The sequence below is a fragment of the Vigna umbellata genome, chromosome 2, assembly GCF_029865625.1.
Source record: "Vigna umbellata cultivar VRB3 chromosome 2, Vumbellata_1.0, whole genome shotgun sequence".
NCBI lineage: Eukaryota > Viridiplantae > Streptophyta > Magnoliopsida > Fabales > Fabaceae > Vigna > Vigna umbellata.
Genome location: NC_142166.1, coordinates 3,609,836 through 3,625,907, shown reverse-complemented (window position 1 = coordinate 3,625,907; position 16,072 = coordinate 3,609,836). Strand labels below are relative to the sequence as shown.

Genomic DNA, 16,072 nt, shown 5'->3' with positions numbered 1-16,072 from the left:
ACTTTAATCATTTTAAAGTAATTTATTTTAATATATTATTGTTTTAAAAATACTTTTTTTATTTATTAAATTTTTATATTTTTTTTATTTAATTTGTATTTTATCTCTAATTTATATTTTGAAATTTTATTTTACTGATTATTTCCTAAATGTATTAATATATAAAAAATGATTATATTACAAAAATTGTATCTATAAACAAATGTTTCACTCAGGAAAAATAACCTAATTTTCTACTATATTTTTTCTTTTTTATTTCCTTTGCAGTCTACCTCTAATTCAAACAAACTATCGTTTATGGATTAAGTGTACATTATATTGTTTAGATAATCAATTGTCATAATGTTGAGATTATAGGATACGCATTCTTCTTTTTTCTTTATTTTTCAATAATAATAATAATAATAATTTAAAAAAATTTCAAATAATAATTAAAATAATTTCATTTTTCATTATTTTAAATAATTTTACTTTCTATTTTATTTTCATCTCTTTTCTACAGTCTCGTATAAATAAAAGATATGTAACAAGTGATCTAGTTAAGAGAATAAGATAATAATTAAGATACTAAATTAAAATAACAATATGTATTTAATTTAGTAAAAAAATTATTTGAAATGTGCCATGTAAAATATTTTTAACGATTTAACTAAAGGATATAGAAAAAAATGCACATTTTCAAAGAGCATATCAATTTAATTTAGTAAAAAAATTATTTGAAATGTGCCATGTAAAATATTTTTAACGATTTAACTAAAGGATATAGAAAAAAATGCACATTTTCAAAGAGCATATCAATATTTTTCATATCTTTAATATGATACTAAATTTCACTTTTGTTTTGCTTTTTTATTGTAAAATCTAGAATGAACTATTGTAAATCTTACTATTGGTTGATTTATCAGGGTGATATTTTTATTTCTATAAAAATATTATAGGATTGTTTTTAGTGTGATATTCTTATTTCAATAAAAATGTTATAGGATTTATTTTTAGTACATTAGGTTACTCTTTCCTTTCTGATTGTTTTTGTTTCTTCTTGTTTGTCTTTGTTAACAATTGAAAATGCTCTCATTGATCCAATGCAAGACATGAGTAATGTTGAAATTTGGAGTTAGACAATAAAATTTTCCTTTCTTATTTAGTTTTATAAAACAGTGTTATGATTTTGACTTACTTCGTAATAATACTTAGTACAATAGGATCCTTTTACATGTGTATATTGATGTTATAATTATTTTGAAATAAAGTAATGACCTTATATACATATTTTTTTGAGTAATATAATGTCTTAACCAATGATGTGTGGGATCTTTTTAGTAGTTGTATACTATTAAAATAGAATGTTAAAATTATTTTGTAATACTAAATCAATTTCCATAATAAATCATCACACCAATATAACAAGCATGTCTCACCCCTAGAAGTGTACAAATAATACCATAGCTATGGCAATTGAAGCACCAAATCACCAACAAAGCCTGTAACTTACTATAGTCCCTTTTCAGATGTTTGCACTTCTATTGTAAATGGCTCACTGCACAAGGCTCTCACCATTTTGAGGGAGTTTGGTAATGTCCCTTATCAGATGTTTGCACTTCCATTGTAAATGCTCACTGCACAAGGTTCTCACCATTTTGAGGGAGTTTGGTAATGTCAAATGTATGAATCTTTATCCTATGTCATGAACATTTGAACACGCAGAACCTTGTCGTTGTGTCAAGGCTTGTGCAGTTACCAGCATCTTTAAACTTATATTATAATCAAAGTAAACTAATACAAATGCATGAAAAAGAAAAAGAAAAGCTGGATTACATAAAGTAAAAAATTAACAAGTTCTTACAGCTTCACGATTCTATCATAATGTAATGCATTTTCTCAATCTTTTTTCCAACAAAAGAACTTATCTCACCTGTTTTATCTTACTGGCATGACCAGTTGATCACTATGCAGAAAAAAAGAACATAACTTTTTTCCACGTAAACTAAATCACATTGAAACTTCTTGCAAAGCACCACTAAATTATCAAAGACAGAAACATACTAAACTAGCTAAGTTTTTTCTTCATCAAACCTGGTGAAGAAAGTGCAAAATTGAAGAACCAGGTAAGCTACTGATCCATTGTATCCTCTCAGAAACACTTATCCATCCATAGTAACCATACAGACTAGAAAACTAAGAAATTAAATAGCCTCTAATGCTATCCAGAAGCTGTCATTCAATATATTTCCCTGCTAACTGTCTGAGATACATTGTTAAATTGCCCTGACAAGGAAAAATGAAACATGGACCCAGATATCAATGAGCCCCCTTAACAAAAACGTTAGAAATTTTCTGGCAACAAGCCAAACCTAAAAAAGAGATCAATAAAAACCAGTAGCTAAAAGATCCATGCCAGTCCATACACAAGATACAAGGATGACAAATGCATCTTTATAACAAAGGGAACAACAAAACATGCTATTGTATGCTAGGTTACGTAAAAACATTGGATGTTATTATTTTAAAGAATTTGTGCTAAGCTTCTAATGCTCCAATCATTTATAACGCACCAAGTAGTTGAATTTAGACAGCTAGCTTGAACCAGACAAATTTATACTCATGAGATAACAATTTGAGAACTGCCCCATGCTGCACCAACCTCCTCTTTTCCTTGAACACTAACTTTTTCCCGGTACAACTTTAATAGTTGACATGATTCCTCCTTAAAACATGTCACAAAGGTTTTAATAAAGACCTTTTCAGAAACAGCAATCGGCGTAATAAAGCTGGCCCTGCTTTTCCTCAAGCCTTCAGCAAGTAAATGCTGGACAACACGATACCTTGGAATGATTGTCTTTTCCATACTCAACCCGAAAATCTTTGGACAATGGACAAGTTCCAAAGCATCCCTACCCAACTGATTGACCCAAAAGTTCATCACAATATTTATTTTTTTGATGGATGCCAACATAACGTGAGGGTGCCTCCTAAATGCTTCAGACAAGGCTTCATCAGACCAACCCCATTTCTTGAAGGTATCAACTTTCTGCTTCCACATGGAAGGAGTCGTTTCTTTTTTGGCCATCAACGCTATAGCAAAAGCTGCTTTTGAAGGATCAAATCCCAAATCCTTTACTTCCTTCACCAACTTAACCATATCATTTGAGCCAAAAACCCCCTTACAACGGTTCCCAAGCAATCTTGCAATGTTCGATTCTCTCACTCCATTCTCCAGCAGCAATCTGATGTTGTGTGCTAGAAGATCGCCCCGACAGAAAAATGAATTACCAAGCATACAACCAATAGTCTTCACATCAGATTGCAAGAACTTATATATCAATTCATAGGTTGGAACTATCTGATTCTTCAGGCTTGAACCCAGTACTGCAGGGTACTTATTCACTAGGTCAACAATTTCATAGCTAGAAAAACCCTTTGAGAGAAAAAATTCAAGCTTTGGCATTACCCTTTTGCATGGGTCACAGGAAAGCAACCACGGTGACCTTCTAACCATATAGTTTATTTGAACATTAGAGAAACCGTGATTTCTGAAGAACCTGATCACTGTCTCGGGCTTTTCTGAGGTCTGGAAACCAATATTGTAGGACTTAGATGTTTTGGAAGCAGATTCAGGAGAGAATCCAAAGTTGTCAACGAGGTAGGATACCGCAAATGAGGGTGAATTTGAAGTGGCTGTGCAGAAACAGAGAGAAAGGAGGAATGGGTAGTGGTGGATAAAAGGGTAAGGTGATGTTGCTGTGGAAGTGACACATTTCAAGTACAGAAGTTTATTCAACATGGTGATGGGGTGAAAAACACAAGCTTTTCGAATTGAAGAAAATTCCTGAAAATTGAAAAGGCAAAGGATTGAAAGACAATGATGTTACCTGAGCTTGGTACTGAGTAACTCAGATTTTGAGATAGATACAAGCTCCTGCTTCAAACCTGGCTCCTATTTTTCTGCTAGGGTTCCATTCGATATAGAAACAAATTATCAAAATTTAAAAAATATATAATAATAATAATCTCACAAATCAATTAGAATAATTTTTTTTCTGTAATATAACTAAGTAATATATTATGATCAACTCAATTTTAAACAAAAATAACTATAAATAAATTTACACGGATTAGAAGGGTTAACTGCATTTTCTTTTATTTGTAAATAATCAGAATAACACAAAAAAAAAGTCAATTTTTTTTATTTTGTTTCAATATATGTACGGTGAGATAATGTGCAGATAAATATGAGATAATGTATCAAATATATTTGGATTAATTTTTCTCTTTCTTTTAGGTACATAAATAATTATAATATACAATATAAAATATAAAAAAAAAATCTTTAGTATTTTTATCCTAATTTGTTTTATTACAAAGGTTATGTTTAATTTTTTACAAATCATCCAAGTTTCATTAAGAAGGCTAATTACAAATAAAATATTATTTAAACAATGTTTAATTTAATTATTTCAATAAGTTATTGTGACTTTAACGAAATATTATTTTAACCCGTCTTTTTAGCTTAATTTGAGAATTCTTCTAGCTCTATGTTATTTCTAACTAACTCAATTTAAGTATTGTTTTACAAGTAATTTTTAACTTAAATAGATATTTTTTTTAGTAAATCATTTATGACTCAAAACAAATACAATATCTAGTGATAAAAAGATAATAACTTTTTTTTATTTCTAGAAATGATGATATCTTGTACAACGGTTGAAATCTCCTTACTAATTTATTGGTATGAAGACAAGTAATATAATTTTATGTTCAATTAGTTTGAACTCACTTGGATGTTTTCTTATTCCTCTTGTTTGTGAAGCTTTGAAGTAAAAAAACATTGAATGTGTTGTTAATTCTTCCTTACACAACCTTTTTGATAGTTAACAATATTTTTAAAAGAAGCTTTGAATTTTTTTTTTACTTATAATAATGAACACCATATTAGATAAAGTTAGCAGACATTTCAATTTTAACTTGAATCCTAAGAAATATTTAAATGAAGCTTAAATTTTGTACGGATTTATTAAAGACATTCTCTACATGACTGAAAATATTTTGAGTTCATGATAATTTAAAATCTTAGATTATTTTCATAATCTAATTGATAAACATCTATTATAAAATATAGTAAATATAGTAAAACTTGGCATGTTATTGTTTGTAAGATTAATCACATGCACTCAGTTAAAACAATAAAAATATCAGATTTTTATTGATGATAATAAGAGTAAAAGAGTTTAGTTTGTCTTCGTGTTTAGAATTATTATGTGTGATAAATTAATGTTCTAAATTTTAAAACACCCAAATTGTGACTAAACTCTCATTGTTCCTAATGTAGAAGCATGATAGAAAACATTTTGATTAAACTTCTCATAAATAGTTTTAGAGAAAAAAAAATTCACAATAAATTAAATTAAGACATCTATATATTAACTTAACATTTTTCATATATATAATTTCTCTCAAACGTGAATTAACTATGCACATCCAAACTAAACAAATTTGAATACTTTTCTTTTTCATATCCAATATATAATCTACAACTTCATCAACCAAAATTTCTCTTGAATCAAAATCGTTTTATTCAATTAGTCACAATTGGTTATGTTAAAAGTATTTATATAACAACATGGTAATATCTTCTTTTAATAGTGGAATTGATGCAAGTACATAATAATTAGTAGTGCCATAAAAAAAATATTCTGATGGAAGTTCTGTCTAATTTCCCTCATGGTATTGCAAGCATTCAGATTCTCCAACTTGGTAATGATCTTACTAAATGTCATTTTCTCTAAACTTGTTTAAGCATCAATTGATTATAGAGATTTTACATCCAAGTTGCAACCTTACACGATCTTTCATGATATTTGAAGATGTTTAGGAACAACACAATTAAGAACCCAAATGTGATTTGTAAAAGTAATTCCAAACCAGAGGGAGCAATAATAACTAAATATTACCGATGTATGTACTATTAAAAGCATGGTTATGATAATATACACACTAAATTTTCAATAAAAACTGTAATCAATTGAAATTGGTCTCTAATGATAATTGTTTCTACATTATTGATTAGACATTTTTGCTACCTCAACTTTCTATATCCTTCAACCTTTGAGTAGTTTTTAACTTTTCATGTGTTCAAGATAGTTAATAGTCTAAATCACTTGTAGAAGGTAGTTTAATGTTTAAGTTAACATTTGTATGAATAAAAGTTATATTGAATGAAACAATTCCTAATGTCAATTACCTTACCTAGTCACTTACTTATACTACTCATAATGAACTTTTATTTATCACTAACCTAATTACAGGTCAAACATGTCTTAATTGTATTATTTAGTTGACTCAGGTTTATCTTTGTTATGTTGTCTTTATGCTGGCTAATCATATAAAACACCATAGTCTAGTCTCACCAACCGGATCTCCTGAGCACATAATAATCAACTCATTTAACTGAGCTAGGAAGGTCAAACTAGTTGACTTCATTAATCGAAAGTTCTATATTATACAAGAACTAAACCAAGTCATTCACCTTTTCTTAATGCAGATGGTTTCTTCTTTTTGTGTGAACCTATAAATATAAATATGAATGCTTAAAATCCAAAAATAACTTAACAAATTTGACTTACCATTTTAAATGAGCTCAAATTATGCTCATACCTAAAAGAACTACAAGTTAAGTTCAAAACTCAAATACAAGAATTTCATCTCCAAACATCTTCCATCATTCTCCAAGAAGCATAACTTTCCTACAATCTTTTACATTTTCCATTGAAAAAAGTCATTTTGCATAATGAAACTCTAAGTTGCAAACTAAATTGTTTCCTTTTGCACAACATCATTGACCAATCTTTTCATGAATTCACACAATCCTTCTTTTACCTCAGCATCATCATTTCTAAAATTAGGTTCATAGTGCATGGAAGGGTTAAGTTAATTCAACGGCGTGCAAAGGTCTATGAAGCTAATTATTTCATCTCATCAATCAATTATGTTCCAAACAAGTTCATAACTACGTCTGAATCCACTTGTTGATGGATCACCATCAAAAGGAGGTAACAACTTTGAGATAAGTGATTACATTCTTTCATAACCAACTATTTAATACCACATGCTCAATTTTTCTGAAGTTCCAAATTTGCTTTATTTTCACTCATCAAAGTTGAAGCTTCCACTCCTCCTTGTATCTTACAAGGATTACAGCAATTTTTTTGCACTATTTGTTTCTAAAGTTTTTATCTAATATCAATGTATTATGGATGTTTGTAGCCAACTCCATATCTTCCAATCATCTCACATTTTTGCAAGTGAAAGATATCTAATAACATTGAATGGAATGGCACTCATGTAAAAAAATTCTGCCATTTTAGCATCAACTTTTTATTTATCCCCTTTCTTATACACTTGATGTAAAGTAGATTGAACACCTTGACCAAATTTGCCCTTTCCTTTATTTTTGAAGATCATACTTTGGTATCCACCTCTTCAAATGCTTATCATCAAACTCTTCAATTGTATTCCGTCCTCTCTTTTCTAAAACATCCTTAGCCTCTGCCATAACTTTCATCAGTACAACTTTCACTTCTTCTGGAACTAAAGCACAGGGTTCAAAATCCTATCTACTATCGGCAATATGACACTTGAATGTAAAAATTCCTCCATTGAATATTTTTGAGCAATGATTACATTTAACTTTTTTTTCCATTGCCAAACATCTATTCCGTGTTTCCATCCAATGTTGGTCTTGTTTCCTCATGCATTTTTACTTCTAGGTCTAGGAAGTGAAGATGCACTAATATTGGGATCACAAGAATTTGATACAGTCCCACTTCCAAACATTGTAAATCAGTCTCAATCAACTAAAAATGAAATAATTTGTTTTTTTTTAGAAAACTAGATATACTAAACAATAAATTAAATAAAAGAAACAAATATGTGTGTAGGAAACCCTATCCGTATGAGCAAAGGTGAAATTTCTACTACTTCAACAATTGAACACTAAGTCATGATGTAGAACTTTATCATTTCTCCAAGGCTTGTCCCAAGCCTGCACTCCTACAACACAAGAAAGCATTAGCAAAGTCAAATATTAAAAGAAAACCCATAGGAGTAAGAAAATCAAGCAACAATTAAACTTGAATTAGCAATACTTGTTCAACATGAAGACAAACTGTTTACATTTACCTACAGATAAAAGCTCATACTATGGTAATACAGTTCATGAAGAAAAAGAAGAAAAAAATCCAATCCCATAAAGTTAAACAGTAACAAGTTTTTCCAGCTATATGATTCTATCATTTAACATCCATACATTTTCCCCATCTTTGTCCAAGCAAAGAACTTGTCTCACATATGCCCGATCAAGTTGACGTGACCAATTGACAACTATACTGCAAATAAGGACATGACTTTTTTTTTAACATAAATTGAATGATATTGAACCTTGTCCCGCAAGGGTCAAAAGCTTTGAAAGCACCATTTTCAGAAGATAAGTTTTGTTTTTCCAGATCAAACCTGATGATTGAAATTCATACATAAAGCAGCAAGTAAGCTACTGATCCTTAGTTAGTATGATCTCATTAAGACACACTTAACCATCACAAGTGACCATACAAACCACAATGGTGTATCCAGATGTTGTCATTTGATGTATTACCCATCAAAACGTCAGAGCAATAATTTGGCATTATTTTTCCACTAACGAGGAACAAAATATTATGTTACGAAAAAGTTAAAGGAGTTTTGTTAATTGTTATGATATCTTCCCTATCCTATAAGATCCATGCCAGTCCAAATTCAAAAGTACACGGATGAAAATACATCTTTATAAAAAAAGCAACATCTAAACATGATATTTATGCTAGGTTATACAAAAACATTGAAGATTATTATTTTAAAGAATTTGTGCTAAGCTTTTCATGATTCAATCATTTATAACGCACCAAGTAGTTTAACTTAGACAGCAAGCTTGAACCAGAGAAATTTCTCATGATTTAACAATTTGAGAACTGCCCAATGCTGCACCAACCTCCTCTTTTCCTTGAACACTAACTTTTTCCTGATACAGCTTTAATAGTTGACATGATTCCTCCTTAAAACATGTCACAAACCTTGCAAGAAATAACTTTTCAGAAACACTAATCGGAGAAACAAAGCTGGCCCTTTTCCTCAAGCCTTTAGCAAGTAAATGCTGGAGAACACGGGCCCTTGGCATGATTGTCTTTTCTATACTCAAACCGAAAATCTTTGGACAATGGACAAGTTCCAAAGCATCCCTTCCCAACTGATTGACCCAAAGGTTCATCACAGCATTTATTTTTTTAATAGATGTCAACATAACGTGAGGGTGCCTCCTAAATGCTTCAGACACAGCTTCATCAGACCAACCCCATTTCTTGAAGGTATCAACTTTCTCCTTCCACAGGGAAGGACTTGTTTTTTTTATGGCCATCAACGCTATAACAAAAGTTGCTTTTGAAGGATCAAACCCCAAATCCTTTACTTCCTTCACCAACTTAATTATATCATTTGAGGCAAAGATCACCTTACTATGGTTCCCAAGCAATCTTGCAATGTTTGATTCTTTTACTTCATTCTCTAGCAGCAATATGATGTTGTGCGCCAGACGATCCCCGCAAGAGTAAAATGTATTACCAAACATACAACGAGTAGTCCTCACATGAGATTGCAAGAACTTATATATCAATTCATAGGTTGGGACTATATGATTCTCCAGGCTTGGACGCAGTACTCTAGGGTACTTACTTATTAGGTCAACAATTTCAGAGCTAGAAACATCCTTTGAGAGAAAAAACTCAAACTTTGGCAATAACCTTTTGCAGGGGTCACAAGAAAGCAACCACGGTGCCTTTGTAACCATATAGTTTATTTGAATATTAGAGAAACCGTGATTTCTGAAGAACCTGATCACTGTCTCGGGCTTTTCTGAGGTCTGGAAACAAATATTGTAGGACTTAGATGTTTTGGAAGCAGATTCAGGAGAGAATCCAAAGTTGTCAACGAGGTAGGATACCGCAAATGAGGGTGAATTTGAAGTGGCTGTGCAGAAACAGAGAGAAAGGAGGAATGGGTAGTGGTGGATAAAAGGGTAAGGTGACGTTGCTGTGGAAGTGACACATTTCAAGTACAGAAGTTTATTCAACATGGTGATGGGGTGAAAAACACAAGCTTTTCGAATTGAAGAAAATTCCTGAAAATTGAAAAGGCAAAGGATGGAAGGACAATGATGTTACCTGAGCTTGGTACTGAGTAACTCAGATTTTGCGACAGATACAAGCTCCTGTTTCAAACCTCCCTCCTATTTTTCTGTTAGGGTTCCATTCCATATCTGTTCTCACACAGAGAAACAAAAGATCAACCGTGTAGAATTAAAGACCTGGAGCCGAATTTCTAAAAGAAATAAATAAAAAGAAGACAAAATAATCACACAAATGAATTAGAAAATTGTAATTAGAAAATTGTTCTGTAACATAATTTAAGGATCAAGTAATGTATTAATCCAATTCTAAATAAAAAAATAACTATAATTAAATTTACACGGATTAGAAGAGTTTATTACATCTTATTTAATTCGTGAAAAATAACAAATAATACAAAAAAAAGAAGGTAGACTTGAATTATGTTTGTATTATGTGTGTGTGGTTTTAAATTGTTATAATTAGATAAATAACTATAACATACAATAAAAATATTTTTAATATTTTTTTAATAGTTCGATAGATTTTATATATTTTGTTTAATTTTTGACAAACTATTTAAGTTTTATTAAAGAGATTAATGGTACAGTACAAATAAACATATCTTGGATAAGACATTGTTAGTTTAACTAAGTTTTATTTTAATAAGTTAGCATAACTTTTAATCTATTATTTTTTGAACAAGTCATTTTTAGCTTAATTGGAGTATTTTTTTTTTTAACTCTTGGTCACTATTGTTGAACCTAATCTAATTATTAAGTATTTTAAAAGTAATGACAATGTGGATCATACTCTAGATAGTTATGTCATGAAATATATATGTTTTTATCGAACAAATTAGAGAATATTTCAATTTAATTTTAATCTCAATAAATGTTTTAGTAAAGTTTAAGTTTCATCAAATTCGTTTAAAGACTTTCCTTACATTATTTACTCGAGCTTTGGAAATATTGTGAGTTAATGACAATTTAAAGTTTTAGATTGTTCTTATCATTGAATTGATCAACATTTACTAATTAGGCATAGTGGACCTTGACATAGTATTCTATTGTATATAAGGTGAATCACAAAGACTCATCTGATCAACATCTATTAGACATGTCTTCTTTATTTTAAGTTTTGAGTTTTATTGCAGTTATAGATTAAAACATGAAACTGTTCAAATTTTATATTAACACGATTTTCCCTTTAATACAATCCAGATACTAGATTATATGTTCTAGTTCTAGTGTCAGATGATACGATCTTGTCCAAAAGGTAATATGATCACTTTTAAATTTGGATCCTCAAAAGACAACAAAAATAAATAAAAAAAGAACATGATATAAGATAAGATCACGGATTCGGAGTCTAATATATTAATAAGTCAAATAAAAATTTATCACAAAAATATTAATATTTAACAAAAATAAAAGTTCTAATCTAATAACCAAGATAATCATATTTTAAAGAATACAAATACCTATAATATGACTAAAAAATGTGTTTAAATATATTTGGTGTCTCTGTATAAATATAAATGTTTAAATAACCTAAGAAACTTTAAAAAAAACCCAAAAATAATCTTCTATGACTTATTTTTTTTATTTTTACCTTTAATTATATGTATTAGATATGTTGAAAAGTAAAAAATTGCATCGAACTAATTAAAATTTATTTGTATTACTAAACATGAACGTCTGTTTTTTTTTTAATTGGAGAAGAGTTTAATCTGGGCTTTTGTTTAGAATCATTTCTTTATCACATATCAGTGTTCTAAATATTAAAACACAAAATACGTTAAAGATACTGATTTTAGTGACTTCTTCATAAACATAGGAAATATTACATTATACCCAATTTACAAATAAACATAGGAAATATTTCAGTTAAACTTCTTCATAAACAGTTCCAGACAAAAAAAAAATCCCAATAAATTAAAAACAAGGCATCTATATATTAATCCTATCACTCCCTCACTCATCTCTTAATCTCAAAGACAAGAGTATAATGCATAGAGGCTTCAATTTCACAGTAGCAATTCCTAGTCCCTACTCACTCATGATTAAGGCTCTCAACATTGAGGGAGTTCGGATATGAACCACTATCCCTATGAGCAAAGGTACCGTTTCTACAACTTCAACAACTGAACACTACAAAGTCATGATGCAGAACTTTATCATTTCTCCAAGGCTTGCCCTAAGCCTTCACTTCTAAACTAAACAAAAGAAAGCATTACCAGAATCAAATATTAAAAGAAAAACCATAGAAGTTAGAAAATTAAGTAACAATTAAACTCGAATTAGCAATACTTGTTCAACATGAAGACAAACTGTTTATACCTACAGATAAAAGCTCATACTATGGTAATACAGTCCATGAAGAAAAAGAAAAAAAATTCAATGACAAAGTAAAACAGTAACAAGTTCTTGCAGCTAGATGATTCTGTCATTTAACATGCTTATATTTTCTTCATCTTTCTCCAAGCAAAGAACTTGTCTGACATGTGCCCTATCAGATTGACATGACCAATTGACAACTATGGAGCAAATAAGGACATGACTTTTTTTCACATAAATTGAATGATATTGAAGCCTGTCCCCCAAGGGTCAAAAGCTTTGAAAGCACCATTTCCAGAAGGTAAGTTTTCTCCAGATCAAACCTGATGATTGAAATTCATAACTAAAGCAGGAAGTAAGCTACTGATCGTAGTTAGTATGATCTCACTCAGACACACTTAACCATCACAAGTGACCATACAAACTACAATGGTGTATCCGGATGTTGTCATTTGATGCATTACCCATCTAAACATCAGAGCAATAATTTGACATTATTTTTCAACTAAAAAGGAACAAAATATTATGTTACGCAAAAGTTAAAGGAATTTTGTTAATTGTAATGATATCTTCCCTATCCTATAAGATCCATGCCAGTCCAAACTCAAAAGTACACGGATGCAAATACATCTCTATAAAAAACGCAACATCAAAACATGATATTTATGCTAGGTTATACAAAAAAAATTGAAGGTAATTACTTTTAAGAATTTGTGCTAAGCTTTTCATGCTCCAATCATTTATAACGCACCAAGTAGTTTAACTTAGACAGCAAGCTTGAACCAAACAAATTTGTCCTCATGAGTTAACAATTTGAGAACTGCCCCATGCTGCACCAACCTCCTCTTTTCCTTGAACACTAACTTTTTCCTGATACAGCTTTAATAGTTGACATGATTCCTCCTTAAAACATGTCACAAACCTTGCAAGAAATAGCTTTTCAGAAACAGAAATCGGATAAACAAAGTTGGCACTTTTCCTCAAGCCTTTAGCAAGTAAATGCTGGACAACACGGGCCCTTGGAATGATTGTCTTCTCCATACTCAAACCGAAAATCTTTGGACAATGGACAAGTTCCAAAGCATCCCTTCCCAACTGATTGACCCAAAGGTTCATCACAGCATTTATTTTTTTAATAGATGTCAACATAACGTGAGGGTGCCTCCTAAATGCTTCAGACACCGCTTCATCAGACCAACCCCATTTCTTGAAGGTATCAACTTTCTGCTTCCACAGGGAAGGACTCGTTTCTTTCTTGGCCTTCAACGCTATAGCAAAAGTTGCTTTTGAAGGATCAAATCCCAAATCATTTAATTCCTTCACCAACTTAATGATATCATTTGAGCCAAAGACCCCCTTACTACGGTTCCCAAGCAATCTTGCAATGTTCGATTCTCTCACTCCATTCTCCAGCAACAATCTGATGTTGTGTGCTAGTAGATCGCCCCGACAGAAAAATGAATTATTAAGCATACAACCAATAGTCTTCACATCAGATTGCAAGAACTTATATATCAATTCATAGTTTGGAACTATCTGATTCTTCAGGCTTGAACCCAGTACTGTAGGGTACTTATTCACTAGGTCAACAATTTCAGAGCTAGAAACACCCTTTGAGAGAAAAAATTCAAGCTTTGGCATTACCCTTTTGCATGGGTCACAGGAAAGCAACCATGGTAACCTTCTAACCATATAGTTTATTTGGATATTAGAGAAACCGTTATTTCTGAAGAACCTGATCACCGTCTCGGGCTTTTCTGAGGTCTGGAAACAAATATTGTAGGACTTAGATGTTTTGGAAGCAGATTCAGGAGAGAATCCAAAGTTGTCAATGAGGTAGGATACCGCAAATGAGCGTGAATTTGAAGTGGCAGTGCAGAAACAGAGAGAAAAGAGGAATGGGTAGTGGTGGATAAAAGGGTAAGGTGATGTTGCTGTGGAAGTGACACATTTCAAGTACAGAAGTTTATTCAACATGGTGATGAGGTGAAAAACACCTAAGCTTTTCAAATTGAAGAAAAATCCTAAAAATTGAAAAGGCAAAGGATTGAAGGACAATGATGTTACCTGAGCTTCTTACTGAGTAACTCAGATTTTGAGACAGATACAAGCTCCTGTTTCAAACCTCACTCCTATTTTTCTGTTAGGGTTCCATTCAATATCCGTTCTCAAAGAGAGAAACAAAATATCAACTGTGTAGAATTAAAGACCTAGAACCCAATTCAAAAAGAAATAAATAAAAAAGACAAAATAACAGCACAAATGAATTAGAACATTGTTCTATAACATAACTTAAGGATGCAAGTGATGTATTAACCCAATTCTAAATAAAAATAACTATAATTAAATTTTCACGGATTAGAAGGGTTGATTACATCTTATTTAATTTGTGAAAAATAATAATAATACAGAAAAAAGGTAGACTTGAATTATGTTTTTAAATTTTTTTAATTATAATGTCTTAATATGTGTACTAATAAATGGTGTATTATATATATAGAGAGAGATATGTGTGTGTGAGTTAGGTTTTAAATTTTTATAATTAGATAAATAATTATATCATACAATATAAAATATTATGAAAATTAAATATTTTAAATATTTTTTTAATAGTTCGATTGATTTTATATATTTTGTTCAATTTTTGACGAACTATTTAAGTTTTATTAAAGAGATTAATGCTGGGTGCAGCTAAATATTGTTAGTTTAACTAAGTTTTATTTCAATAACTTAGTATAATTTATTCTATTATTTTTTGAACATTAGAATAACTTTTTAACTCCTAGTCACTATTGATGTACCTAATTTAAGTTTTAAGTACTTTTTTTTATACAGACAATTTTTTGCTTAACTTTGACAGACTATTCCTAACTTGGGACAAATATAATGTCGAAATAATAATAAAATTATAGTTTATTTTATCACCAGGGAGTGGAATGTTTTTTAACATATATAATGATTGAACTCTTCCAATTAATTTATTGGGATGAAACAAACACTTTATTCTTACAAAGTTTATAGGACAAAGAGAAAATTCCGTGTTTTTTTTACATTCACAAAAATGATAGTTATTATTCTTTTTAAAGTAGTTTTTATATAGGTTAAGAAGAAGTTACAATTGCAAATTCTTTTTTATCTGTTAAGTAGCTTTGAACTTACTTGTATTGAGTGTGCTTATTGCACCATTAATTGTTCTTTTCTCCTTTACAAAACTTCTTCGGTAGCTCGTAATACTTGTCTTTATAAATTGTAGACATTTGTTTTTACTTTCAAAAGTAATGACAATGCACATCCTAGTAGATAGCTATGTCATAAAATATATATGTTTTTGTCGAACAAAGATAGAGGACATTTCAATTTTAACTTTACTCCCAATAAATGTTTGAGTGATGTTTAAGCTTCATCAAATTTGTTTTAAGACTTTCCTTGTATTATTTACTCGAGCTTTAAAAATATTTTGAGTTCGTGACAATTTAAAGTTTTAGATTGTTCTTATCATTGAATTAATCAATATTTACTAATTAGACACAATGAAACTTGACATAG

General features: G+C 30.3%; 3 protein-coding genes across 5 annotated transcripts; all 3 read right to left on the bottom strand.

Annotated features, from left to right (window-relative positions):
- Window positions 1–2,176: 2,176 nt before the first annotated feature.
- LOC124836910 (uncharacterized) lies at window positions 2,177–3,956 on the bottom strand. Its single transcript, XM_088106307.1, has one exon. It carries the CDS (start codon window positions 3,779–3,781, stop codon window positions 2,600–2,602), a length of 1,182 nt encoding a protein of 393 aa, XP_087962433.1. The 5' UTR covers window positions 3,782–3,956; the 3' UTR covers window positions 2,177–2,599.
- A 3,357-nt stretch (window positions 3,957–7,313) lies between these two features.
- LOC124836906 (uncharacterized) lies at window positions 7,314–10,371 on the bottom strand. 3 transcript variants are annotated; one of them, XM_088105768.1, is made up of 2 exons: window positions 8,934–10,371; window positions 7,314–8,046 (listed from the first exon to the last, which is right to left on the bottom strand). In XM_088105768.1, the coding sequence occupies exon 1, from the start codon at window positions 10,154–10,156 to the stop codon at window positions 8,978–8,980; it is 1,179 nt and encodes a 392-aa protein (XP_087961894.1). In that variant the 5' UTR covers window positions 10,157–10,371; the 3' UTR covers window positions 7,314–8,046; window positions 8,934–8,977. The 3 variants fall into 3 exon arrangements, with proteins under 3 accessions (XP_087961894.1, XP_087961895.1, XP_087961893.1); XM_088105769.1 differs by having other exon boundaries at window positions 7,314–8,038; XM_088105767.1 differs by having other exon boundaries at window positions 9,020–10,371.
- A 2,088-nt stretch (window positions 10,372–12,459) lies between these two features.
- Window positions 12,460–14,733, bottom strand: LOC124836903 (uncharacterized). Its single transcript, XM_047312147.2, has one exon. It carries the CDS (start codon window positions 14,501–14,503, stop codon window positions 13,325–13,327), a length of 1,179 nt encoding a protein of 392 aa, XP_047168103.2. The 5' UTR covers window positions 14,504–14,733; the 3' UTR covers window positions 12,460–13,324.
- Window positions 14,734–16,072: the final 1,339 nt, after the last annotated feature.